General features: G+C 34.3%; 1 protein-coding gene across 6 annotated transcripts in view; it reads left to right on the plus strand.

Moving 5' to 3' along the window:
* SDK1 (sidekick cell adhesion molecule 1) overlaps positions 1-26,056 on the plus strand; it is a 1,240,677-nt gene that overhangs the window by 966,657 nt on the left and 247,964 nt on the right. For 5 of the 6 annotated variants that reach the window (XM_074200552.1, XM_074200555.1, XM_074200553.1 and 2 more), the window contains 4 exons: positions 3,568-3,683; positions 4,907-5,099; positions 9,494-9,592; positions 25,632-25,823. In XM_074200552.1, coding sequence (XP_074056653.1) covers positions 3,568-3,683; positions 4,907-5,099; positions 9,494-9,592; positions 25,632-25,823 — 600 coding nt within the window. Of the gene's footprint in view, positions 1-3,567; positions 3,684-4,906; positions 5,100-9,493; positions 9,593-13,501; positions 13,611-25,631; positions 25,824-26,056 lie in introns of those variants that run through there. The other variant, XM_074200557.1, reaches the window with a different exon arrangement.

Genomic DNA, 26,056 nt, shown 5'->3' on the forward strand with positions numbered 1-26,056 from the left:
GATGATCAAATTTAAAACTAATTAATTTTGCATTTTTTATGGGAAAGGACTGTGTATTTTTTAAGTGTTGATTTTGTTTTTTCCTTTTAGAAAATACCTGTTTAAACATAGATTTAGAAAACCTCTTTAAATTAAAACTTGACATTGGGGAAGATTACCCATTGGTCATTTAAACAAAGCAGTTGTGTGGCATTCAGATAAAATCAGGCTATGAATTTGCTGTTAGGTTGTAAAATGTTTTATAAGCATAGCCACCAAGCAAAGGATGACCTCTTCTTATGTGTCTTGAATCTAGAAAAAATAAGTTTCTTATGACAGTCTTTTCATTCTGACTTAGTCATACTAAAGGCAAATTCATCTTATTTATAGGTAATATTTAAATTCAATGTATAGTATCTATTTCTTAGATCAGAAAACTTTTCCCCAGCCAGGAGAGAGGACATTGGGAGGAGGATAGGCAAGAAGAAACTTTTCTTTAAAATTCCTTTGAGGGATTTAATTTTTTTTAAAGCTAAATGAATTGATGTTTCAGAGTGAATAGAGTCAAAATTAGAGCCAGAAAAATGTGGATTCATGATAATTCTGTGGCAATGGAGAAGGCCCTTATCTTTTCAATGCCCCAGTCAACTAAGATTTTAAATTACTGGTTCTTATGGACATTGGTGGAAGGAGTTTACACTCCAGGAATTCTTCCATAGATAAAATTACAGATCTGGACTGGAAAAAATAAGCACTTAAAAATTAACAGTGGGCATAAATGTATCCAGTTAAACTTTGTTCATAATTATTTGCATTTAAATTAATTTCAGTTTATAAAGCAAAATAATAATTTTTCATTTGTCCTTTCTAAGTTCCCCTTAGCATACTTCATTTATCCATTCATTTTTTTTTACTTTTCCTCCTATATGGTCCTAATCAATGTTCATTCTTCCACTTCTGATGTTTTTCAATTTGCATTATTTCATAGAGATATTTCTAGATTTTTCTTATATTCCTCCTACCTGTCACATAATCTCTCTAAGTTTCCATTTCCACATCTGTAAAATGAAGATAATAACACGTCATAATGCTAAGGTGAGATAATATATGTAAAGAACTTTCTACTTTTTCAATACTCAAAAGTCATATATAAAATTTTTTTATTATTATCAGCCTTGATTTTCTAGAATCTTTTTCAGTACTTTCTACTTAAAAGTTATATATGAAAAATTATATTCATTATTATCAGTCTTGATTTTCTAGAATCTCAATATACTAATGTACCACAATTTAACTGTTCAGCACTCCATTTGCTTCCAATATTTCGGAATTACATATAATGTTACTATGAAAATCTTTGAACACGTAGCTTTTGTTGTTTTTGATAATACTTGGCTTTAGATTTTAATTTTTTTTATCACAGGTTTATCATTATTATGTTTTCCAAGAGCATGCTCTGTGCTTTTGAAAAGAAAAACTTTGTCCCTTATCATAAGAAGTGATACAGCATCTAGCGAGTTTAGACTATGTCAAATTTAAGACTGAGAACACATTTGGTATTGTGGTAAGAGAATTATCTAGTGCAAATTGATTTTTAAACCTTGGGAAAAAAAACAAAAAAGAGCATAGCATTTCTTACGTTCTAAGACTACTAAAAGGTCTGAAGTTTGGGAGGCAAAGTGAAAGACCAGCACTTTAAATGCTAATCATCACGGGGAGTAAATGTCCTAGTGTTCCCTTATTCTGTACCAGCTGGAGTCTATAGCTTTGATGGCGATTGTTTTTTTTTTATGTAAGGTGCATTAAAGCGCTGCAGCCCACCTCTAGAGGTTTGTCATTTGCATTTCCAGAGAGCCATAGAGTTCTACAGAGCTCTTGGGTGGGGGGGGTTCACTTATAGGAGTAACCTTATGTCTATTTGTGAGTAGATATTATCAGTTAACATAATTTATTTTCATGCAGTTGGTTAGGTTCTGAAGCAGAAGACAAAGCTTTCAGAAGTCCAGTGTGCACTTTGTAAGAACTTGGATAGTTGACAATGGCTTTGAACTCTTTTGGTAACTCAGCAAAAGAGGATAATTACAAAGTAATCTTTGGGTGAATGCCCACCCAGTAGTAGTGATGCGTGGGCAGGGCTTCTAGGAGTAGAATGCTGAAGATACTGTTTCTTAGAAGATGGAAGGACTGTGTCAGTTGTTATACCTTGACATTTTTTTTTGCTTGTATCTAAGAGAGACTATATATATATATATATATATATATATATATATAATTGCTGACCTAGGGACAATGAATCTTTGGAGAAACAATCTTATTGGTAGAAACCTGGGAATTTTGGATAAAGATTAATCTTTCCCTTCTGACAAACAACATAGAGCTTCTGTGAGGAGAACTTTGCAATTTAACTCAGTTCAACAAACATGTATATTTTAAATATCCACTTTCATACAAACTACTATACCTCAGAGATACAAATAAAAAGATGAGAGGAAAGAGTTACTAGAGTGAATTGATTTGTTGTTTTCTAAGTCAGAAATTTATGGTAACTTTTAAAGAGAGAACCATGGCCAACTCTTTATCCCATGTCTTCTGAGAAGAAGGTTCATCTAGGGGAGGGTACCTCTTCTTTTTCCCTAATCCTGAAACCCCAGGAACTGTTGGTATACTTTTTGGTCTCTAGAAAGTTGTGTCTAATTGCTTCTATCTCCTGTGGAGCTAAATGGACTAAAGACTAAAATGACAAGAAAAGAATCTAAAAATGATGGGCCTGAATTAGTGATACACAAGACCTTTTAATCTTTTAATCTTTTAAATAGGATTTGAAGGTAGCTATGAAAAGTAAATAACAATAGCTCTATATCAGTTTGGTAAAGGGAAAAAGTGTGAATTTAGAGTCCAAATATCTGAGTTCAAAACTCAAATATTTCTTTCTATTTCTAGGATCTTGGGCAAGCCACTTAATCTGTCTGGTCTACAGCTGATTTCTTTGTAAAATGACAGTAATGGGCTCAATGTGCTTGAATGTCCCTTCAATCCCCATATCTATGACTGTATGATCCAATAACCTTGGACAAATGACTCAACCTGTATTATCCTCAATTTCCCTCCTTAAAATAATAAGGTAGAACTAAATTAATTCCGAGATCCTTTCAAACTCTAAATATGTGATCCAATGTTTATTTTTTTCAGCACATTGAATAATCTTTGTTAATTGCCATTGTCCAACCAAAGAAATCTTTTAACTGAGCCCTAAACATTTGGATAATGGAGAAGAAAACAAAACAAAACACTGACCTGCCATCCCTATCAAACTTCTACAAAAGATTCACCTATCAAATGATAACAAGACCCACCCACTTTCCCTCCTATATATTAAATGAAACTGCAACAGAAAATGAGAAATAACACAATTACCTTTCTCTTGAATGCCACTGTCTGCTTTCAAAAACATAAATCATGGTTTCCTTTCCTCAGTACTGTGACTTCCTGTGAATCATGAATGGCAGTCCAGAGTTTCTATTTCATCTGTCTTCCTTCTTTTCCTTTTCACCATTTGTTTTGCTGTCTACAATGGCTGCCTTGAAATAGTCCCTACAGCTCCCCCCCAGAATGTGCAAACAGAAGCTCTGAATTCTACCACTATCCAGTTCCTGTGGAACCCCCCTCCTCAGCAGTTCATCAATGGCATCAACCAGGGATACAAGGTAATGCATCTGTGCCTTTGGTTAGAAGTGTCTATTTGTCTAGAAATGAAATGATTACAATGCATGAATAAAAGATAGCCATTAAACATTTACTACCACCATGGCAGGATGCTTAGCATTGGAAATATAAATAAGCTCTTCAGGAGCTTACATTCTAAAACAAAGTTAGCAATCGATTCAAAGAGAGCCCTATAAAGAAAAATCTGTCAGATGCACAGGATTGCTTTTCTCTGTTTAGGAATTTTATAATTCTGAGAAGTCCAGGTAATTGGAAAGAGCACTAGTCCGGGGGCAGCTAGGTGGCACAGTGGATAAAGCACTGGCCCTGGAGTCAGGAGTAGCTGGGTTCAAATTTGGTCTCAGACACTTAATAATTACCTAGCTGTGTGGCCTTGGGCATGCCACTTAACCCCATTTACCTTGCAAAAAAACCCCCCTAAAATAAATAAAAATAAATAAAAAGAGCACTAGTCCCAGAAAAAAGAAAACCTGGGATTAAATTCTGTCCTTAATACTAGCTGTAAGACTTTGAGCAAGTAACTTAACCTTGTGTCTCAGTTTCCTCATCTATAAAATGAAGGAGTTAGACTAGATGGCTTCTGGGATCCCCTCTAGTCCTAAAAACTACTGTATGATCCTATTTACTCTATTTAATAAACTGAAAAAAGTTATCAAAAAATCTATTAATTTCCAATGAATGAATGACCAGGACTGGTCAAACATGACATTCCATCTTGATGTATCGATCCTCTCAGATCAAATGATTGATCCAGAAGTCTTCCTGGTGAAGTCATAGTGATTTAAGCATTCTTATTAAATCTATTTCTGCTAAGTAGTGATAACATAATGAATTTATACCTCTCTCCTCCCTACAGATATTTCTGTCTAAAGCAGCAAGGTCAGTTGTCTGGAATCAGAAAACCACTTGTACTATATTGCAGAAATAAAGACAATTTCTTACATTCTAGTTCTAGCTTCATCTTTCTCACTAGTCATCCAGTTACCATAACATACTATTATTACAGCATCATTTGCTTTGTGTCTTTTGCTAGATCACAGTCTCCAAAATTAGATTTCTGGTTCTCTGATAAGATTGGGAGTCACCTTAATCTTGATATTTGTATGAATATATTTGATTCTCCATGTTTTGTAAATGTTTGTTAAATCAATTGAAAATGATGAAACAAAATTTTTAAAAACTTTGTTAATTTATTCTCTCTTAGCTCCTAGCATGGCCAGTGGATGTTCCAGAGGCTCTGATCACTGTCACCATTGCTCCTGATTTCCATGGTATCCACCATGGGTATATAACTAACTTGAAGAAGTTTACTGCTTACTACACATCAGTTCTATGCTTCACCACACCAGGGGATGGCCCTCGGAGCCCACCTCAACTCATCTGGACTCATGAAGATAGTGAGTATATGAGTGACAATCAGTTAATCATCAATCAAAGTTAAGTCTATAACTATAACTATAACTATATATATATATATATATATATATATATATATATATAACCTTCTGTGTACAAAATGAAGTAACATATGTAGGATTCAAAAAGTTAAAAGATATAATCTTTTAGGAGTTTTAATTCTATACTTAGAGAAAAGACATACAGAGGAAAAGATACTCATGGTATAAGAAATTTAATCATTGTACATGATGAAGTAGTTTTCATACCTTAACTGCAGATACCTTATGTTGCAAAATAATGGCATATAATTATTCAGTGTTAAAACTGGAAGGAATTTTTGGGGTCACCTAATTCAATCTTTTCCCTCATTTAGCAGATCAGAAAACAAATCTAGAGGAGAGAAATGATTTCTCCAAGATCACTTAGTGAGTTAGTGGTCAAGCCAAGATGAGAACTCCTGATTCACAGTCCAGAGCCCACAGTGTGGATTAGTTCAAGTTGCTCATGTCAAAGTGATAAAAAAAAAAAGTACATGTCCCTTCCAGCCTGTCTTTGACAGTTCCTCCCATAATCCATCCTGACTCTGAAATGTAGAATCATACCTCATATTTAAAGAAAAAAGATTCCTTTATCTAATAAATTGCATCACTGGTGTCTTATGCATAGAATGGGGCAATTAGAAAAGTCCTTCTGATCAGTTTGCCTTTGGGAAAGAGAGAGAGAGAGAATGAATGTGAATGGAATCTGTCTTTTAAAACTAGCTTAGATTTGCCCTATAGTTACTGTCACTGTTCTCAGAGAGGGACCCAAAACACCACCCTTTACAAAGTTCATATCTTTTAGTTCTGATCCCTAGAATATGTAGTGACTTAGAAGTGACTCGGGAATAGCAGATCAGTCTCACCTGTTTGCCCACATTTCTTCAATATACTTTCTTTGCAATGACTATCTTTTCAAATTTAGTGTTAATGTTAGCTCAAGCTGTGTTGAACAACAGAAATTTATTTGACTAGCTAAGCAATTATTCACAAGGATTTTATGAACTTAATGTTCAAAACTCTACAAACCCATCTGGTTTTCACAAAATATAACCATAACTGATGTCAGGAAAAAAAATAACAAAAAATAGCATTCTTTCTACTTATCTTTAAAATGAAAAAGAATAAAATTCAATTATTTATCTATAGCAGTCACCTCAAAAATGTAGTAGAAACAAGCATCATGCCACTTTCCTGCTGATGAGTGAATATACTGGCCTTTATCTTGGCTGGCCTCAGGGTAGCCTATTTCCAGACTCATCTACCAAACTTTCTTCCCTGTCTTTTTTCTCAATTTGTATGTTTTTCACTATTTTGCTTACTTAAAAAGAAGCCAATCTCTTGAGTGCTTCTCTTTAGATCAGCAAACATCATAGAAAATCATACATAGAGCTTATGTGAATATTGTATTCTTCTGTTCATAGGACACATTAGTGCATTGAAAAGTGGCGAAGGGATAGCCTCTTCAAATTAAAGAGAAACCATCCTGACAAAATCCAGTTACTAAAAGGCAATTTTTTTCCTCCCTTCCCATCCTGTCTTATTTTTTTTTAACATTGATAGAAAAAACATCCATAAAGCTTTGTTGCCAGGAAATAGAAAATCAAATCTGATTTGACTTGCAATGAATGAATAAGAATACTTCCCTGGAAATTTCAAAAAATATTGGAATGATTTCAGTGTTTTAAATTTTCTCAACCAAGCAGTCTTGGATATGCAGGCTTACATTCACTATACACATAGTATTCTAAATGTAATATATAAATTAATGAAATATACAATTTGAAAAAAAGAAAAAAGAAATATAAAATTGAGGCCTATATTGTAAATATTTTTTTCAAGAGAAAAGAAAAAAACCACTCTTTGAGGTTCTACCTTCTGTAGTTAGCTAATATATTGGCAAGCTTTTTTTTCCAAGGTTCACATGGAAGGAGAACTTGGGGTAAAAGAAGAAACATAGAGGAAACACAATATAAATTTTCAGTCCAGACATTGACAACTGATTTCAACAGAGCTAGAGGATAGTATATTTGGGCATCAGTCCAGGTAGCAGGAGCACAGAGAATATAAAGTGAGCAAAAAGCTCTCTTCTCTAGCTCATCGATTGAAAAAAGAATGAGTTGGTTCCAGCACCAGCAAAATGTGTCTCTGAAAGATCAAAATTGAGGGAGGATGATATTGTTTTGACAGCCATTTTATTTTGCCATCTTCTACCCTAGGAAAAGTATTTCAGTTTACCCATTAAAAACCTTTTGGAAGGTACACCCTAGCATGTGAATTTTCAGAATCAATCGCCAATTTTTGTTCTAGTTACATGTAGTGGCTATTTAAATACTAATTGGGAAACTGGTCTTGCATTTATCTTAAAACCTCCATCTTTCTCCCACTTATCTGCTTCCTTTCCCCCTTTCCTTCATCCTTTACCACTTTCTCCTCGTCTCCTATCACTCTTTCTGAACTCTTCCCCTCATTTTATCTCAGAGAGAAAGTTTCTTGAAGAGGATGACAGTGTCAAGGAATTAGACTGTGAGAAATAACAGGGAGAAAAGCAGGTCTGGAATTATCATAACTCTTCTAGCTAACCTGCACATTTCTATCCCTGTGTTTCTCTTAAAAATGAAAGTGGGAAAAAAAGACTTGTATTTTGTTTTGTTTTTGTTATTTAAAAAAAATAATCCCAATAAGAGCTTTTGAGTTATTTCCTCACTACCTACTGGGGGAAAATAGCAAAACTGGGAAGTTAATTTTTTGAGAAAATAGATGTTGGTATATATATATATATATATATATATATATATATATATATATATATATATAGCCTCATGATTGTAAGAACCTGTGGGGCAGTGATCATAGCTGTGTTTATTCTAAATGCAGTACAATGTCCATCTTTTTGTATTTGTTTCTTTGATGTTAAAATTGTTCTCTTTCAATAAACTTTAGGGTCCCAGTGACTGACCATTCTTTCATGTGGAGCTATATAATTTTTTTTCAGATTCTTCCAGCATGGATTATTCTCCATTCTAGATATCTGGGCAGTGATTAGAATGAAGGCAATAGAGAGGAAGTCAAAGATAAAAGGAATAGGAGCATAGAAATGGAAGGAAGGGTCAATCCTTGCTCATGCCTCCTCTGACTAAGCTCAATTATGCCATATCACCACTCATTACATCTTGTGCTAACCATGTCATTCCTTGGCTTGGTAAACTCTCTCTTAATGCCTTATAGCCATTTGAGAACTTCTCCCACTGAAACATTCTGTTAGCATTATTAATTTGGTTGTCCTTTTCTGTTCTACCCCCCAAAAGCTCAGTTCTTGCTTTGGTCAACCCACCTCCTTTCCTCACAGAAAACATTCTTGTTTTGTATCCTATATTTTCTAGAACTCTGCTACATGTGTTCCCTTCAAGATGATAGCTATTAATCTAATGAATTACTGTAGAGAGAGCAGAAAGTTCAACATCCCACTCACCCTATTACCCACCTTTACCTACACTTTATCTAAAAGGTAACATAAAAGCATTTTGATAGAATATAAATTTTTTTGAGAGCCAGAACTAATTTTGATAACCCTTTTTTTCTTAGTAGCCTCAGAAACTTGTTTAATATTGGACACAATGTAGTCTAAGACTCAAGCAGAAAAACTGAGTTTAGATCTCTACTTTGTCTCTTTAAGTTGTGTGACTTTGAGCAAGTCAGTTCACAGGCCTCAGTTCCCTCTTCTCTAAAATGAGAGAGATTCAGATAATCTTTGAATTCTCTATTAGCACACTGATGTTCTGTGAGTTTGTTTGACAAATGACAAAGCTGCCCTTTCACTAGGAGAAAATAATTGATTGCCCTGAACTGACTTTCTGAAGTTAATACTTGCACCTTTGTTATCCCATGCAGGGAGGGAGCTTATCCCCTCTAAAAAATGGAAACCAATTGTGAAAATGCACAACTTCTTAAGCTCCTAAAAATATACAAACTGGTGGTAGCTAAGAACCTCTAAAATCAGGGAAGATGGTAGTGAGAGACTGTTGGGGAAAAACAGCAGAAGCAATTGTTCTAATTAGATTAGATCAAGGGCAGAGATGGAATACAAGGTGTGTGTAAATTTCCTGCTGCCAGTCTCTTTAGTTCTCTGCACAGTTGGGATGAAGACTGGATGAAATAATTTATGTGATAATAGCCAGAGTACCTCTTAACACCTTGCATTCCCTTCCCCTCCTGCTGTTCTTACTGACGTTTCCTGCAGCTTTCTGTTGGCCCTAAATCACCATTTTCTTTCCTTGGCCCTCACCCTACCCCACGAATCTGATCAAAAGGAAATGGGGCTCCCATGTTAACAGATTTCCTTTTCTGATTGCTAGAGCCTGGAGCTGTAGGACACCTGAGTTTCACTGAGATTTTGGATACATCTCTCAAGGTCAGCTGGCAGGAACCTGTGGAGAAAAACGGCATTATTATAGGCAAGTATCATGTTTCTCCCTTTTAAAATTGTACTGTCCTAGTCAAAATGGTTGAACAGTAGAGCATTCAAGCAGAGCTACCTATGGAGGTGCAGACTTCAGTGTCCTCTTTAGGGTAATTGAAATGTCAACCAGGCCACTTTACAGGAGGTAAAGGACCAATTACAGCAAACCCAAGATTGGTTCTACTGAACGTGACACTTCTTTTAGAAATCAACTCAATTCTGAGGCATCAAGTTGATTGATCCCTTATTTAGTTGATTCTTAATCTTCTGTCTACCTTCCCAATGATCTTTAACCTCTGGAATGTCAAGAATCAAGATTTCAAGATAGTGAACCTGTGCTTGAGAACATGGGCAACACACAGAGAAAACAGAAATGTTAGATTCCTTAGACTTTGGGAGCAATCTGGTTATGAGCAATATAAGAAGGAGAAGAAAATATATATATATATTCCCTTTAATAATAAAAAAATTATTTATGCTTTAAAACTGGGAGTCTTACCTTTTTTGTGGGTTGTGACCTCTTTGGTAATCTTACTTTTCTTAAAAGAATGTTTTTAAAGTGAAGGACATATTAAATTTCAGTTAGTAGTTATTCAAGTAAAGAAGCTTCCCTGAAATCTATGCATAGATCCTGAGGATACAGAATAAGAATCTTTGCTCAGAGTTCTCTCTTGTGCAAATCTTAGTTTCTTTGTTTTTTCCCCTAGTTTTTAAATGAATTTTGTTAGAAAATATTTTAAATACATTTTAGGTTACAGCTCTTAAAAATAGTAATGAACATAAAAAAGAAAACAATGTATGCAGTACCTATAAAACAGATAGAAAGAACAATAACAGCATCAAAGCTTAAACTTAAAACTTGTAATTATAATTACCAGGTCAGGTTTCAGAGAAGAAATAAAAAAATAGCACCTCTTTCCCTTCTTCTTATTATGGTTGTTGAACATTATATATGTAAATATAATATCTGTATATGTATATATGTATATTCATAAATAAAAGTGATGTTAAAACAAGATATCTATAATTTCCAAAGAAAGTAATATTTAAAAACACAATACAGAAATATCGAGTGATCTTAAGACTTTGTCTTTGTTCACTATAATTTGGGGGGGGGGGGGTAGGAGGAGCATGGAAACCAATATTTTTGAAAAACAACATCTTTTATTTAGGATATGACATAGCTATGTTATATATCCATTTGGAACACAATTGTAGTATATGGAATGATATCTAGATCTAAACCTAATAGTCATTTAATTGTGGGTCTGGTTGAAATCCTTGGATTTATCAAACAAACTACATTTGCTTCTCTATGTTGCATATCTACTATTCCATCGATTGACTTTCTGTCTTTTAACCACTACCAAATTGTTTTTATAGTCACTGTTTTTAGTATAGTTTGAGGCCTGGTACTTTTAGATACCTTTGCTGCTGCTTCTTCTTATCCCCCCCCCCCCATTATTTCCCTTGAAAATCTTTGATCCTTTATTCTTCCAGATTAATGTTTCCACCTAGATCTCCAAAATTATACTTTGGTGACTTCATTGGTATAACACTGAAAAAGTTAATTTAGCAAGTTTTATTAGTTTTACTATAGGTTTGTTTTACCTCACAGAATTGAAGATAATAAAATGTTGACATCAAAGGAGAGGGAAGGACAAGGCAAGAGGAAAAAAGAATGTGGGGAAATGAGCATTTATTATGTGCCTGCCTTGTCCCTGAAACTGTACTAAACATTTTTACGGATATCTGATTTATAGAGATATGTTGCTAATACTATAACTGAAGAGACAAGGATGCAAAATTAACTCCATTAAATGACAGTTGATAAATCATGTCTTTTTGGAGTGTTAAAAATAACAGACCATGTGGTTTGCCTGGGAATGATATGTCCAGGTGAAGAGCCACTATTCACTAAAAGTAAACAAAGTCACAGAAAGTTCCCACTGAATAATTTTTCATTGTTCCCATGTGTTTTTATTTTTAATTTATTATTTACTTATTTTAACTTTTTTTAAAAATTTTGAGTTCTGATTTTTCTCGCTTCCTCTAAACCACTCCCTATCTACTGAGAAGGCAAAAAAATGTGATGATTAGTTACACATGAAAATCATGTAAAATATTTCTCTATTAGTCATTTTGCAAAAAAAATTAGGAAAAATAAAGAAAGTGAATAAAAATGTTTTAGTCTGCAATCAAATTCCAATTCTTTCTCTGGAGGTAGATAGCATTTTTCATCATGAAACCTTTACTCTTTTAATTTTCTTTTCATGTTTAGCTTTTTATGCTTCTCTTGAATAATGTCTTTGTTGTATATTCTATTTAGCTCTGGTCTTTTCATCAGATATGCTTGAAAGAAGTCTATTATATTAAATATCCATTTTTTTCCAGTTAGAAGATTATACTCAGTTTCCTAGGTAAGTTATTCATAATTGTAATTCAGGTTCCTTTTGCTTTCCAGCTTATATTCTATATCCTCCACTCCTTTTATGTGGAAGCTGCTAAATCTTCTATGATCTTTACTTATGTAGCTCCATGATTTCTGAATTGTTTATTTGTGGTTGCTTGCAATATTCCTTCCTTTACCTGGGAGCTCTGGGATTTGTCTATAATATTCATGAGAGTTTTCATTTTGGAATCTTTTTCATTGTGGAATCTCTTTCAGGAGATAATTGATGGATGATTGCAATTTCTATTTTACCCCACCTTTACCTGATATTCTAGAATATCAGGATTATTTTCCTTGATAATTTCTTTTTTTTCCTTTTTTTTTTTAGGTTTTTGCAAGGCAAATGGGGTTAAGTGGCTTGCCCAAGGCCACACAGCTAGGTAATTATTAAATGTTTGAGACCGCATTTGAACCCAGGTACTCCTGACTCCAGGGCCGGTGCTTTATCCACTGCACCACCTAGTTGCCCCTCCTTGATAATTTCTTAAAATATGATGTCTAGATTCCTTTTTTTCCCTAATCATGGTTTTCAGGTAATCCAATATTTTTTCAATTACCTTTCCTTGATCTATTTTCCAGATCAGTTGTTTTTTCTGATTAACTATTTCATATTTTATTCATTTTTTTTTCATTTTTTGACTTCATTTATTTTTTCTTGATGTCTCACAGAATCATTAGGTTTCATTAGCCAAATTCTAATTTTTAAGGAATTATTTTCTTCAGTGAACTTTTATCTAATTTTTTTCTCATTTGGTCAGTTCTGTTTTTTAAGGTGTTCTTTTCTTCAGAAAATTTTTGTACAACTTTTACTTTTTGGCCACTTCTATTTTTTAAGGTCTGTTTTCTTCAGTATTTTTGTGCCTCTTTTACCAAGTTGTTGACTCTATTTTCATAATTTTCTTGTATCCATATCATATCTTTCCTCAATTTTTCCTCTTTCTTTCTGGTTTGATTTTGAAAATCTGTTATGAGATCCTTTAGGAATTCTTGTTGGGCTTTTGTCCAATTCACTTTTTTTTTTCTTTGAGGAACATTGATTGTAGCCATTTTAACATTGATGTTTTCTTCTGAATTTGTGTCTTAATCTTCCTTGTCATCAGGGTTGAATTTTATGGTTTGGTTTGTTGTTGTGGTTTGTTCATCTTTTTGACCTATTTCTTAACTTTTAACTTTATTTGAATTCCATTCCTACCATAAGAGTGAAGCAGGAAATGTCCTATGCTTCATGTTTTTAATGCTGTTGCTTTCTAAGGTGATTTGATCAAAGGAACGTTGTGGTCACAGGCTCTTCTGGTCTGTGCTGTGGTCTTTACCCAGGAAGGGATTTTGTTCCCCTGCAACCACAAGTGCCAGTGCTCTTCTTTGTCTGGGAATTGTGACCCAGAACTGTGTAGGCATGGTAACATGGTCCTTAACCCAGTGACAGCAAAAGGTCCCCTATAACCTCTTTCTGACCAGTTGTCTGATCCTCTTCTCATCTTTGGGCTGAGAGATCTCAAAGTTTTTGCTGTCACTACTGCAGCCATCTTCAAGCCCTGCTACTGGGGTTGCCACCATGCAGGTATTACAGACCTTTCCTGCCAACCTTTGAAATTATTTTAGATCTGAAAAATATGTCCCTCCCTGGCTTTTCTAGAGTAGCTCTGCCACTCTAGAATTTGATTTGAATTGTTATTTTAAAGTTGTTTAGAGGGAAATATTGGGAGAAATCATCTAAGTTATTGCCTGTACTTTGCCCTCTTGGCTTTACTCCTCATATGTATTCAAAATACATATGAATCACAATTTGTTGATGCATAAAATTGTTGTTTCAACAAAATTAAATTCATTGTCTATTAAATCTATTCTCTGTCAGACACTCTGCTTGGTGATGGTAATAGAAAGAAAAATGACAAAATCTGCCATCAGGCACTTTACTTTCTTCTAGAATGTGTAAAAGCATGTGTACAAGTAAGTATAACACAGGGTATATAAATATATAGAAGAATATGTGTATAGTACAATATATATATACATATATACATACACATATATGTGTGTGTGTGTACATATATATGTATGTAAAATTAGTGTAGTATGTAATGTAAGAAAAGATCCAGCTGAGGTTCTCAAAGAAAATATGAGCAAAACAAATTAGAAAACTATTGCAAAAAAAGATGAAAGGCATTGAGGTCCTAAATTAGTGCTATAGGTACTCAGTATAAGACATTCCCATGTATAAGACATACCTTAATTTTGGGACCCAAAATTTGAAAAGAAAAATGTATTACAAAAAAAATGTATCACAAAAAGCTGTTGAATTTGTTTTATTCATCATAAAATTCATACAACTCCTCATTATCATCAAAACTCCCATCCATTAGCTCATCCTCATCTGTGTTTGATGATGAATCACTGTCTTAGCAGAAGCTATGACTGCTCTCCTGCCTGTGCTCTGGTCTGTGGTTGACCACAAGCCCACCCTGGGCAAGTCTGGTATGTGGACACATGCTTATTAGTCCATTCTGGTTCAATAACCTGAAGCACCCATTGTGTCTTCTTTTGAAATCAGTATCTTCTTTTTCATCAACAATTCTTCTTGTCTCCTGCTGAACCATCTTTGTGAACACAGGAATTCCAATGGCCCTTTGCTCTTCAGTCCATCTCTTCAGTTCCCTCTCTAACTCAGGCCATTTTGCTGACTTGCCTCTCTTGGCCTACTTCTGCAGGGGCACTTTCGGTAGGTTTTCTTCTTCTTGTAGTCAATCTTGGATTGTCTTCTCAATAGGAGGAGGACCAAACTGATATTCAGCAGCACAATTTCCATTCACTTTTGCAAACTGGATCACCTTGAACTTGAATTCAACACTGTACAAAAACCTTTTCTGAGCCATTTCTGGGCAGAACATGGCAAAAGGTATCCTAATATACCAGCATCAAATGGAAAACAGTGAGCACAAAGACAACAAGCATGAAAAAGTGAAAAATGCAAGTAAAAAAAATCCATAACCACTATATAAGACACGCTAGACCCCATTTTTTTTTTAAAAAACTGTGTCTTATAATGGAGAAATACAGTATGTTAGTGGAGAAAAGGAAATTTATATAAGAAATGTGAACACAGAATGACAGATAATGTGTTATATTTTTGTTGTGAGTGAAAGTGAGTTGAGGATAATGCTGAGGTTGTGAAGCAAGGTGAGCAGGAGAATGATAGTACCTTTGAAAGCAATAGAGAATTTAGAGAAAAATAAAAGGTTATGAAGAAGGAAGTTAATGATTTCCATTAATATAAATGTTTAATTTATGCCCACTGGATCTTCATTTGGAGAAATCCAAATGAGAGTGTTGTGGAATCAAGGTTTAGAGAAAGATCAATGTTAGCTGTATAGTTCTAAACTCATAGGAGTGGATGAGATCACTGAGATGATGTAAAGGATAAAGAAAACAGAAACCGAGAAAGAGCCTTATGGGACACCTAGAGTTAGTGGGCATGACATGGATGAAGAATTAGTAAAGGAAACTGAGAAGGATCAGTTAGAAAGGTAGATGGTAAACCAAATGAGACCAATATTACAAAAACCTATTGAGTAATGAATATCTTGCAGAGCAATGTGCCACATTGTCAAATGCTATCAAGGGGTCAAAGAAGGCTGAAGACAGAAAAAAAAACATTGAATCTGGGAATTAAAATAACAGTAGTAATTTTGGAGAGATTAATTACACTTCAATAATGATGTTGGAAGATAGATCACAAAGAGTTAATGACAGTAAGAATATAGGAAGCACCATGTGTGGATAACTTTCACATGAACTTTAGACAAGAATGACAAGATGATAGCTAGTAGGGATAGTTGGATCAAGTGACTATTTTTTTAAGAATGGGGAAGACATGGTTGTCTTTGTGGGAAGCAAGGAAGCACAGGAAATAGAGCAAACAACTAGTGGCATATTAGATAGAGCAGCTCTAGAACCAGGAAGAACTCAGTAATTGATACTTACTAGCCATGTGACCCTGAACAAGTCACTTAACCTCAATTTCCTTGCCAAAAAAACCAACAAAATGAAATGAAAGAGGTTGAAAAAGAGGAGATAATAGCAGGACCAGTCTATTAGAAGACACATACAAGAATGAGATCAAGGATACATGTTAAGGGGTTTGCTTTAACAAGGAGAAGGTCTTCATCTGAGATTGGAGTGAAAGGCTTGAGGAGGGAAAAGAAACCATGAAAGTTTTGAAAAGTGGGGTAATGCATTGATTTGGAAGGAGGGAAATGATTGCCTTGAAACTGTGACTGACTCTTTGTGACTTATGTACCACAGAAGTCCAGACCCTTCTGTCCGCCACTGTCTCTCAGTCTGTTCAAGTTCATGTTCATTGTTTCCATGATACTATCTATCCATCTTATCCTCTTCCAACCCCTTATCCTTTTGCCTTCAAATCTTTCCAACATCAGGCTTTCACAATGTCAATATCTTTTCCAATGAGTCTTGTCTTCTTAGCATATAGCTCAAGTATTTAAGTTTCAGCCTCAGTATTAGACCTGAATTAATTTCTGTATTAACTGATTTGATGTCCTTAATGTCTAAGTGACTCTCAAAAGTCTTCTCTAGTATCATTCAAAAATTCAAATATGTTGATTCTACAGCACTCAGATTTCTATATAATTCAACTCTCTCAGACATACATTGTGACTGGAAAAATTGACTATATAGACCTTTGCAAGGTGATGTTACTGCTTGTTTGGGTTTTTTTTAGTGTGCTGTCAAGATTTGCCATAGCTTTCCTTCCAAAGAGCAAGCATCTTTTAATTTCAGTGGCTGCAGTTGTCATTGGAAGTGATCTTTGAGCCCAAACATATAAAATCTGACACTTCTTCCATTTCTTGAGATTATTTAACATAAATTTGAGATGGACTATCCCACAACACTGAATAAAAGTAAAGTAGGTGGGTAATAAAAATAATCCAGCATTGATTTGGCAACACATGATTAAGTAATAGGATAAAAGATTGAAAGAGGATAATAGAGAGCTAAATTGTTTTATCAAGGGAAAAGGAAATGGAAGTCACAGGAAAGAACAGGTAAAGGATTATAAGGCATAGATAAAGATGGAATGATAAAATATGCTCTATGACTTTCAAGTTGATTATCAAACCTATGGATGTAGCTGAATTAGCTAAAAGATTGCATGTAGAGAAAGAAGAGAAGTAGGCCAGATAGAAATTTTGAATGGATAACACTTAGAGGTTTGGAAGAGACAGACCAATCAATCAAAAGTGATGGAGCAGTTAAACAGGTAGAAGTTCCTTGTTTTGTTAAAATGCAGTCTCTGTCCTGAAGAAAATTAAGTTCCAAATGAGGAAAAAAAATATTTTCCGAACAACTTTAAGTATCCCATAACCTGTTTGTCTTCCTGACATCCTCTTTTTAGTGATAGCTTTACTACTACATTAACAGATACCCAGGTTCAAGACTTTGGAGTCTTCTTGGATTCTTTCTTCCTCTTCATCTATTATATCCATTCAGTTGTAAAATCCTTGTTCATTCTACTTCCACAATCTCTTTCACATAAATTCTTTTTTTTTTCTTTTCTTATTGCTCTCCTAGGTCAGGCCCTCATTATTACCCTTTGCCTGAGGTATGATATTTTTTCCATCCAATTCATTTTAAACAGTGCTATTTATTTAACCTCCCTGATCATGTCATTTCCTTCTATTTAAATCCTCAGTGTCTCCCCACTGTTTACAAAATTAAGCCTCATTTATAAAAGGGATTTTTTTTCTTACTTTTGTGGATGGGGTCTTGAGATGAAGAGAGGAGATTAGGAGGGAGAGAAGACATTTTCATTTGAAAATACAATAAACTACAACTAAAAATAAAACAAAACAAGACAAAATGAAGTTCAACCCCTTTTCCCAGCATTTAGTGTCCTCCATAACCTAATTCCAACTTAACTGTTGCAGCCATTATTCTTCACATTACTTGTTTTCATGAACAACTATGCTGAACTACCAGCTATTCTTCCCACATGAATTGCATTTTTCTACATTCATTATTTTCCCAATGCCTTTCCTTCTGTCTAGTACACCCTTCCTTCTGCCCCATTTTAAAATCTAAATCATTTTTCAAGGGTCAACTCTCAAAGGCAGCCTGAGGTTCTCTTAGTACAAGGCAGAAACAATTTTCTCTCTCAGATATGTAAAAGATTCTAGTTTGCATGGTAGTTATTTATGTTTATACCTACTTTTCCTTACTAGGCAGTAAGCTCCTTGAGGACAGGTCTTTTTAAAATTTTTATCATCTGGGTGATGATCAACTTTAATGGACTTGCTCATTTCATCAGTGTAACAATCAGGCACAATTTTGGGCCATCTGCAATGGACAATACCATGGATTTAGATCAAGGGAAAAGGAAATGGAAGTCACAGGAAAGAACAGGTAAAGGATTATAAGGCATAGATAAAGATGGAATGATAAAATATGCTCTGTGACTTTCAAGTTGATTATCAAACCTATGGATGTAGCTGAATTAGCTAAAAGATTGCATGTAGAGAAAGAAGAGAAGTAGGCCAGATAGAAATTTTGAATGGATAACACTTAGAGGTTTGGAAGAGACAGACCATTCAATCAAAAGTGATGGAGCAGTTAAACAGGTAGAAGTTCCTTGTTTTGTTAAAATGCAGTCTCTGTCCTGAAGAAAATTAAGTTCCAAATGAGGAAAAAAAATATTTTCCGAACAACTTTAAGTATCCCATAATCATACCATCTGTATCCAGAGAAAGAATTGTGGAATTTGAACAAAGACCAAAGACTATTACCTTTAATTTAAAAAAAAAAACTTATCTTAATATGTAATTTTGCTCTTTTATATTTTATTTTTTCCTTAAAGATATGATTTCTCTCTCGTCACATTCAACTTAGATCAATGTATACCATGGAAACAATGTAAAAGACTAACAGACTGCCTTCTGTGGGGGAATGGGGGGGGAGCAAGATTGGGGGAAAATTTGTAAAAATCAAAATAAATAAATAAATAAATAAATAAAGATAAAATTAAAAATTTTATCATTCACAGGCACACAACATCTTATAGCATGTGATCAATAAACATTTGTTGAAATTTTAAGTTAGGACATAGATTTAAAAAGAAACTAAGCTAAAAATCAAGTATTAGAAAAACTATTGACCAAAATTGAGACAAGTATAGGATTTAAAGTTCTCCTGTAACTGCTAAAATTCTTCTGAAGGAGATTTGAAACTCAATGAATACATGACTTTTTTTGGTTTGGTTTTTTTTTTTTAATAAACAGAATTGTGGAGGATTTGTTCTTCTGCCTGGAGATGAGGAATAAAAGGAAAAGTCACTATGAATGGTAGCTGATGGGATATTTCAGATAGTTTAGGTGGATGAAGTTTATCTCAACAACTATTCTTCTCCCTTCAGAGGAAGAAGGAAGAAAACAAGATAAATAAATGCAAGCAAAAACCTAGGAGTCTAACAGAAATCTGTGACACAAAAGGAAAAGGGGTTTGGGGCTGATACTTTAGGAACCATTTATTTGAACTGAATTAAGTCATACCTATTATTTATTTCAGAATGAAGAGAGTTTGAATACATACATATATATATATATATAACATATATATTATATATATGTTATATTATTATATTATATATATATATTATATATATGTTATATTATGAATCATACATATATATGTATGATTCATAATGTCAGTGGAGTCTGCTTTTAAGTTTCATATGCAAACAAAATAGTGGATATTAAACTAAGTTTTTCTAGTATATAGTTTTAGTCTCAAAGAACTATCAATTTTTTAAAAATCAAGAAATAAATATTCCTTTGTCTCTCCCTAATGTAGACACCTGTCTAGCATGTTTTATTCCTATTTAGAGTAACAAGAAAAATCCAGGGGCACGATCATTTGAGTTGAACAAAGCTTTATTATTATTAAATAGCTGTTGCCAATACTTTCAATTTATGATCATCTTTTTTTAAACTAGCTAATAGAAGTAAATGAAGTCATTACAAGATTTTATTCAAATAAATACATTTAGTTTCAAGCAAAATCTGTTGTTTATGATAGCATTGTTTATTCTCTTTACTACAGAATGGAATGCAAGTATTACAAAAAATGACATTCTCCTACCAAAATTTTGGTTGTATTGCTGTTTCTATGTTGAAGCACTGTATTGTCTTAGAGACTGATTTCAGTTTAACTTTATCCAAATCTACCTTTTATTTAATTATGGGTATATATGTGTGCATTTCACATATTTGTTGTCTTTCCTGAGTTCCTTGTTAGTAGGGAGTATATCATATTTATCACCTAGTACAAATGCCTGGTACGTGCTGGGCACTTAATAAATTCTTATTAATTAGCAGACTGATTGACAGGATGCCAAACCAAACCAAACAGAAAAAGTAATCTGTTCTACAACTATTAGAGTGGATATGCTAATTGTTTGTTTTTTGTTTATTTGTTTTTTCCTCCTCTCCCATCTTTTCTTTTTCAGACTCTATTCCCCTTGTTACCATTAAAAATTCCATTCCCCAAGTTACCATTAAAAAATTTCATCTTAAAGTTGGTGGGGCAGCAACAATAGTGAAGTAATTCCTGGCCATAGTTCTTTTGTTATCTCTGTGGGAGAGAAAGTTCCTAGAGAGGGACAAGATTAAGCCATTGATTATTTCATTAACCTCTGTTCAGCCATGCTTCAGACACCCTCCCAAGAAATGTAATAATTAATAGCATGCCCCCAATAAGGCAAGCCATAATATATTAGCTATTGTAGAGTGCTTCACTGTTGGTGACAAATTGGCATCTCTAAGAATGACTTGGACTTCCAGTGGAGCATGACAGTCCCACCACACAGGTCTATTTTGTGCCAAAGGTTCAAATATTTCCTAAATAGATGAACCAAAAATAAAATCTATATTGGTTAGAGAATTAAGAACCCAAGGCTCCAATTCCAGGAAAATTTTATTCCATCTAATATTCCTTTTGAGACTTCCTATTTAAATTGTGCATTGTTATTACAGGCAGCTGCCGGAATTGTTTGTTAGACTGATTAGCTTGGTGCTTTATACAGTGCTGCTTTTAGGTCTAAAAATTGATAAGAAGCTACTATTTTATTAGGTTGGTTCAAAGGTATCATTCACTGGGATTTCTTTTTAATTCTGTGATCCAGAGCAAGAGAAAGTCACAAAGAACAGGGGAAAAAGCCAGTCTTCTTACTAAATTGCCTATTGCTCTCATTGTAAATTTCAGTATCTCCCTCTCTCCCTCTGTAAACTCTGATTTATGAGGGCCGGGATATAGACAGACAGTTTGTGATTGGATGTACTGCTCTCTTGTAGAGAATTTACTTCAGATCAACAGAAAATTATTTCTGAAACTCCTCTGGTCGTTAGTCTCCTTTAGGCAGCCATTTATGGAGAAGGTAGAGTGCCAATGCAGAAGGAAGGGTCTGTGGCATCTTCACTTCTCTTGCTTACATTAGAGCCAGATGAAACATTTGCTGTCCAGACTGATTGGAGTCCACCAGATACATCCCTGGAAAAGTTGCCTATAAAATACAGGACATCTTTCCTCACCACATGGCCCAAAGTTCTGCCCATCTGTGTATGAGTGGACTTTAGACACAATTTTTATTAAGTATTTTTGGTCCAGCTCATTCATTCAGCTCAATTTTGTTTTTATTTGTCCTAGCCTGATTAAAACAGGTTTTATTGGCATGTCCATGGTTATCCTTATCATTTTTAGTATATAATTTGATCAGTTTTTATGCTGAGATCATAACTGTTCTATACTAAAATGCTATAACTAGAGTACTCACTAAATGCTGCCATTGTGTTCTTGTAACAAGTCAGTATTTTCAACTGACACCACAATTTTTTGTGCATTTTGATGGCAAATGGTTTTGAGCAGCTAAAGTTAACTACCACCCAAGTTCAACATTATGTAACACTGGGTCTTTTATGTCTTTGGAACAGTCTTGGCAATAGCTATGTTAAATTCTGAACTATTAAAAGAATTGGTTCAGATAATGCATAGGTGATTATTCCAAGTTGTCCTTACACATAAAAATTGTGCCACAATAGTTATTTAGAAGACTTCTACTTACCCTTGAGCATCAACAATAAAAAATTCATTCCAAGTCACAGAATGATTGAATATGAAAAAACTAAATAAAAAATATTATTAGCTTAGTGGCCTTGATTTTTATGTTGGGTTATAGGTGCTGAACAACTCCAAAAGTCAGACAGATTAGTGATTTGGGTAAGAGATGTTAGCAATAGCCACATGGAAGATGAGAAAATGGATACTGCAATCCAAAATAAGTATAGAGATTAGTAATAGAATGGTTAGTCTAATTATAAGTATGTACAAACATGGGCAGGCTGAACAAGAGGTCAAAATTGCAAGCTGAGAAGGCTAATACCACATAGAGGTAGAACCACATCTAGCTCAACTAATTCCTATAAGAGGTTTTTCCTTATCTCCTAAATCTGAGATATCAAAAATCCTATCTACTAATTTCATATGACCCACAATACTCTTCAGTGCTACCTCAAATGGAATAAAATGTAATTGGGAAATAATCAACATATGAAATAAAATACAACAGATAATATTAACATTAATTTATTAACATAGATCAATATGCATTGAGCAGGGATTCTTAATTAAAATTTAGTGTGTTCTATCCTTTCTGTTTGAATTTGACACCACTGCTCTAAATAGTAAGTACTCCCATTACTTTGTATTTAATTATATTCACTTCATGATGAAACTAGAATAAATCACACATCCTATTGAGATCCAAAGTAAATGTGTTATCTTATGTCAACTGGACCCTCATTGCAACAAGACAATTCTTTTCCTCCTCTCTAATTGGTTTTCTATCCTACTTCCTACAGAAGCTTTTCTGGATCTTTACTTCTCTCCTCAAGTTTCCCATATCATCTCTTCCCTCTTAGCTAAAGATCTGACCCTATATATTATTATTATTATTGTTGTTGTTGTTGTTTTAGAAAGGTGCCATCATTTTTCTGGTCCTCCAGGTTTACAACTTTGGAGTTATTCTTGATCCCTCATTCTTCATCACAACACTTAATCCAATGAATTGCCAATTCTTATTTTTCTACCTTTACAACAACCTACTCCTTTCCCTCTACCCACATTGTCAGTATCCTTAATTTTGACACTCATGTCTCACATAAACTTTTGCAATATCCTCTAAATTGGTCTCCCTGCCTCTTCCCCTGTCTCCTGCTCTCTATTTCTTTCTTCTCCAATCTATTCTGCACCCAACTTCCAAAGTGATTTTCCTAAAGTGCAAATCCAACTCATGTCTTCCAAAAAAAATCTCCAGTGGCTCGTTTTGCTTTATGATCAAAAATAAACTTCTGATTTTCTTTTAAAACCCTACCTTTGCCCTTTTCCCCAAGATGACACCAAAAGCAAAGAAGGGAGGGGTTGTCCCCCCAAGACAGAAGCCAAGTCCAAGGCCTTGAAAGCCAAGAAGGTGGTGTTGAAGGGTAGCCATAGCCACAAAAGGAAGAAGATCTGAACCTCCCCCACCTTCTGGAGACCTAAGAGACTAAGACTTTGAAGGCAGCCCAAATAACACCAGAAAAGTGCCCCTTAGAGAAACAAAGTTTGATCAGTATGCCATCATTAAGTTCCCCTTGACCACTGAGTTTGCTATGAAAAAGATTGAGGATAATAACACCCTTGTATTTATTGTGGATGTCAAGGACAACAAAGCACCAAATCAAGCAGGTGGTAAAGAAGCTGTATGACTTAGATGTGGCAAAGGTCAACACACTGATCCAGCCTGAGGGAGAGAAGGCCTACGTCTGGCTTGCTTCAGACTACTATGCTTTAGATGTTGCCAACAAGATTGGAATCATCTAAACTGTTCAGCTTCCCTGCTACTTCACCCATAATAAAAGTTTTCCAGGGGGGAAAAAAAAAAACCCTACCTTGCTAAACTTTATTATATAATCCTCCCCTTTCCTGAACTCTATGATTCAGTTGCACTGGCCTTTCTGTTGTTCTTCACAACCAAACACTCTATCTCATCTCCTTGACTTTGCACTGATTATCCCCCAAGTTTGGAATATCACCTCATCTGACTTTAAGGATCTTGTCTTTCCTTTGCTTCACTGTCCAAGCATCATCTTCTATATGAAATCACTCCTGATCCCATAACTTTCTGTGCCTGTTAGTGTCACTCCACTCCTATAAATTTACTTTGAATTAAGTTTATAGGTATATTCTATATATTTATGCAGATATATGCTAGTTTTCTCTATAGAAGGTAAGCTCCTTGATAATAGATACTACTTCAGTTTTGCCCTTGTATCCCTGGCACCTAATAGAGAGGCTGATACATAGTAGATACTTTAAAAATTCTTATTTATTGATTGTTGTTAAAACCCCATAACTTCCCCAATAGAATGTGAACTCTGAAGACATGGATAGTTTTGTTTTTCTGTCTAAACCCAGTTTGTGGCACTTGAATGAATGAATGAATGAAAGGTCAGAAACCAGGAAATATGAGTGAGATAAGATGACAAAAAAAATTAGATAAAGGTTCAGATACACAGTAGTAGAAATTGGACCTGTTGCCTGTTTCCCCCTCCTATTCCAGGAAGAATTAACATCCTTGGAGGTGACTCCCTAAGAGGATTGAACAGGAAGGAAATTGAATCTAGAGTCATAGGGAGAGGATTGCAGCTATTTTCTAACAGCAGTTCCTGACATCTAACCTATCATTTCTCTCCTTAAAGCTCTTAAGAATTAGTCTAGATGTATAATGTGCTTCAAATTCTTGGTTTCTGCATGGTACATTAATGTCCATAACCATTTTCATTATTTTCATCTCAAAGAAATGTGTTTGGGAGGTTAAAATATCTGATAATTTTTCAGCATCAAGAGCACTGGCTAAGAGTAAGGAAGAATTCATTTTCTTGGGTTTTCTTTTTTTTCAACTTTATATATCATTGGTCTTTTCATCATTGACTCTATCATCAAGTAGTATTTTTTAAAGCTTCCTCATATGGTACTAAACTTTAATATAAAAACTTTTGATGTAAGGGCCACATAGGTCTTTTTGTCTCTGAACTCAAATTATAAAATTATCTGGAGCCAAGTAAATTGTGAGTGGGGTACATAGGAGATTAAAATTTCACTAGTAAACAGAAGAGTAAAAAGCAAAAACAACCATGTCAAAGAATATGCAAAGACAGAAACAAAATTAATCAAAACAGAAAAATTTTAATGCAAAACAATTTTCAAAATATATTTCAAGGAATTTAGAAATGATAAATAATTGCAATCATTTGAGACAAGGGAAGATTAAAAAAGAAGAAAGTTGATAATTCATTTTGTTGTTGTTCATTTGTTTCAGTAATATCTGACTTTTCATGAACCTGTACTAATACCAAAATTATTTATAACAATGGAATATTGAATCCATCAAAATATTGTAAAGCTAATTAAGGAAAATGAAGCAAACAATAAGCATGAGATGATTATGATTGTCAAACTCTTTTGTCTTGTTTTCTAGGTTATCAGATTTCCTGGGAAGTATACAGCAGAAATGATTCTCGTCTTACCCTTACTTTAAATAATACAACCCATGAATATAAAATTAAAGGATTGTCATCTCTCACGACTTACACCATTGAAGTGGCAGCTGTTACAGCAACAGGGATTGGACTGGTGACCTCATCCACAATTTCTTCCGGAGTTCCACCAGGTTAGTGAAATTTCACCATCATAGTGTTTCAACTTTCAGACATGTGAAATTCATGGCAGTACCATTATGATAATGTGAATTGCTAGATAACTTTGTCTCCCTAAAATAACTCTATGAGGTGGGTTAATATTGTGTTAATTTAACCCTTTGAGTAGAGCAGTAGAAGAGAAATAGTTAAAGTGAAGTGAGCATTATTTCAATTAGACTAAAAAAAGGAAATTCTTATTTTATGG

Source organism: Macrotis lagotis, chromosome X, assembly GCF_037893015.1.
Source record: "Macrotis lagotis isolate mMagLag1 chromosome X, bilby.v1.9.chrom.fasta, whole genome shotgun sequence".
Lineage (NCBI taxonomy): Eukaryota > Metazoa > Chordata > Mammalia > Peramelemorphia > Peramelidae > Macrotis > Macrotis lagotis.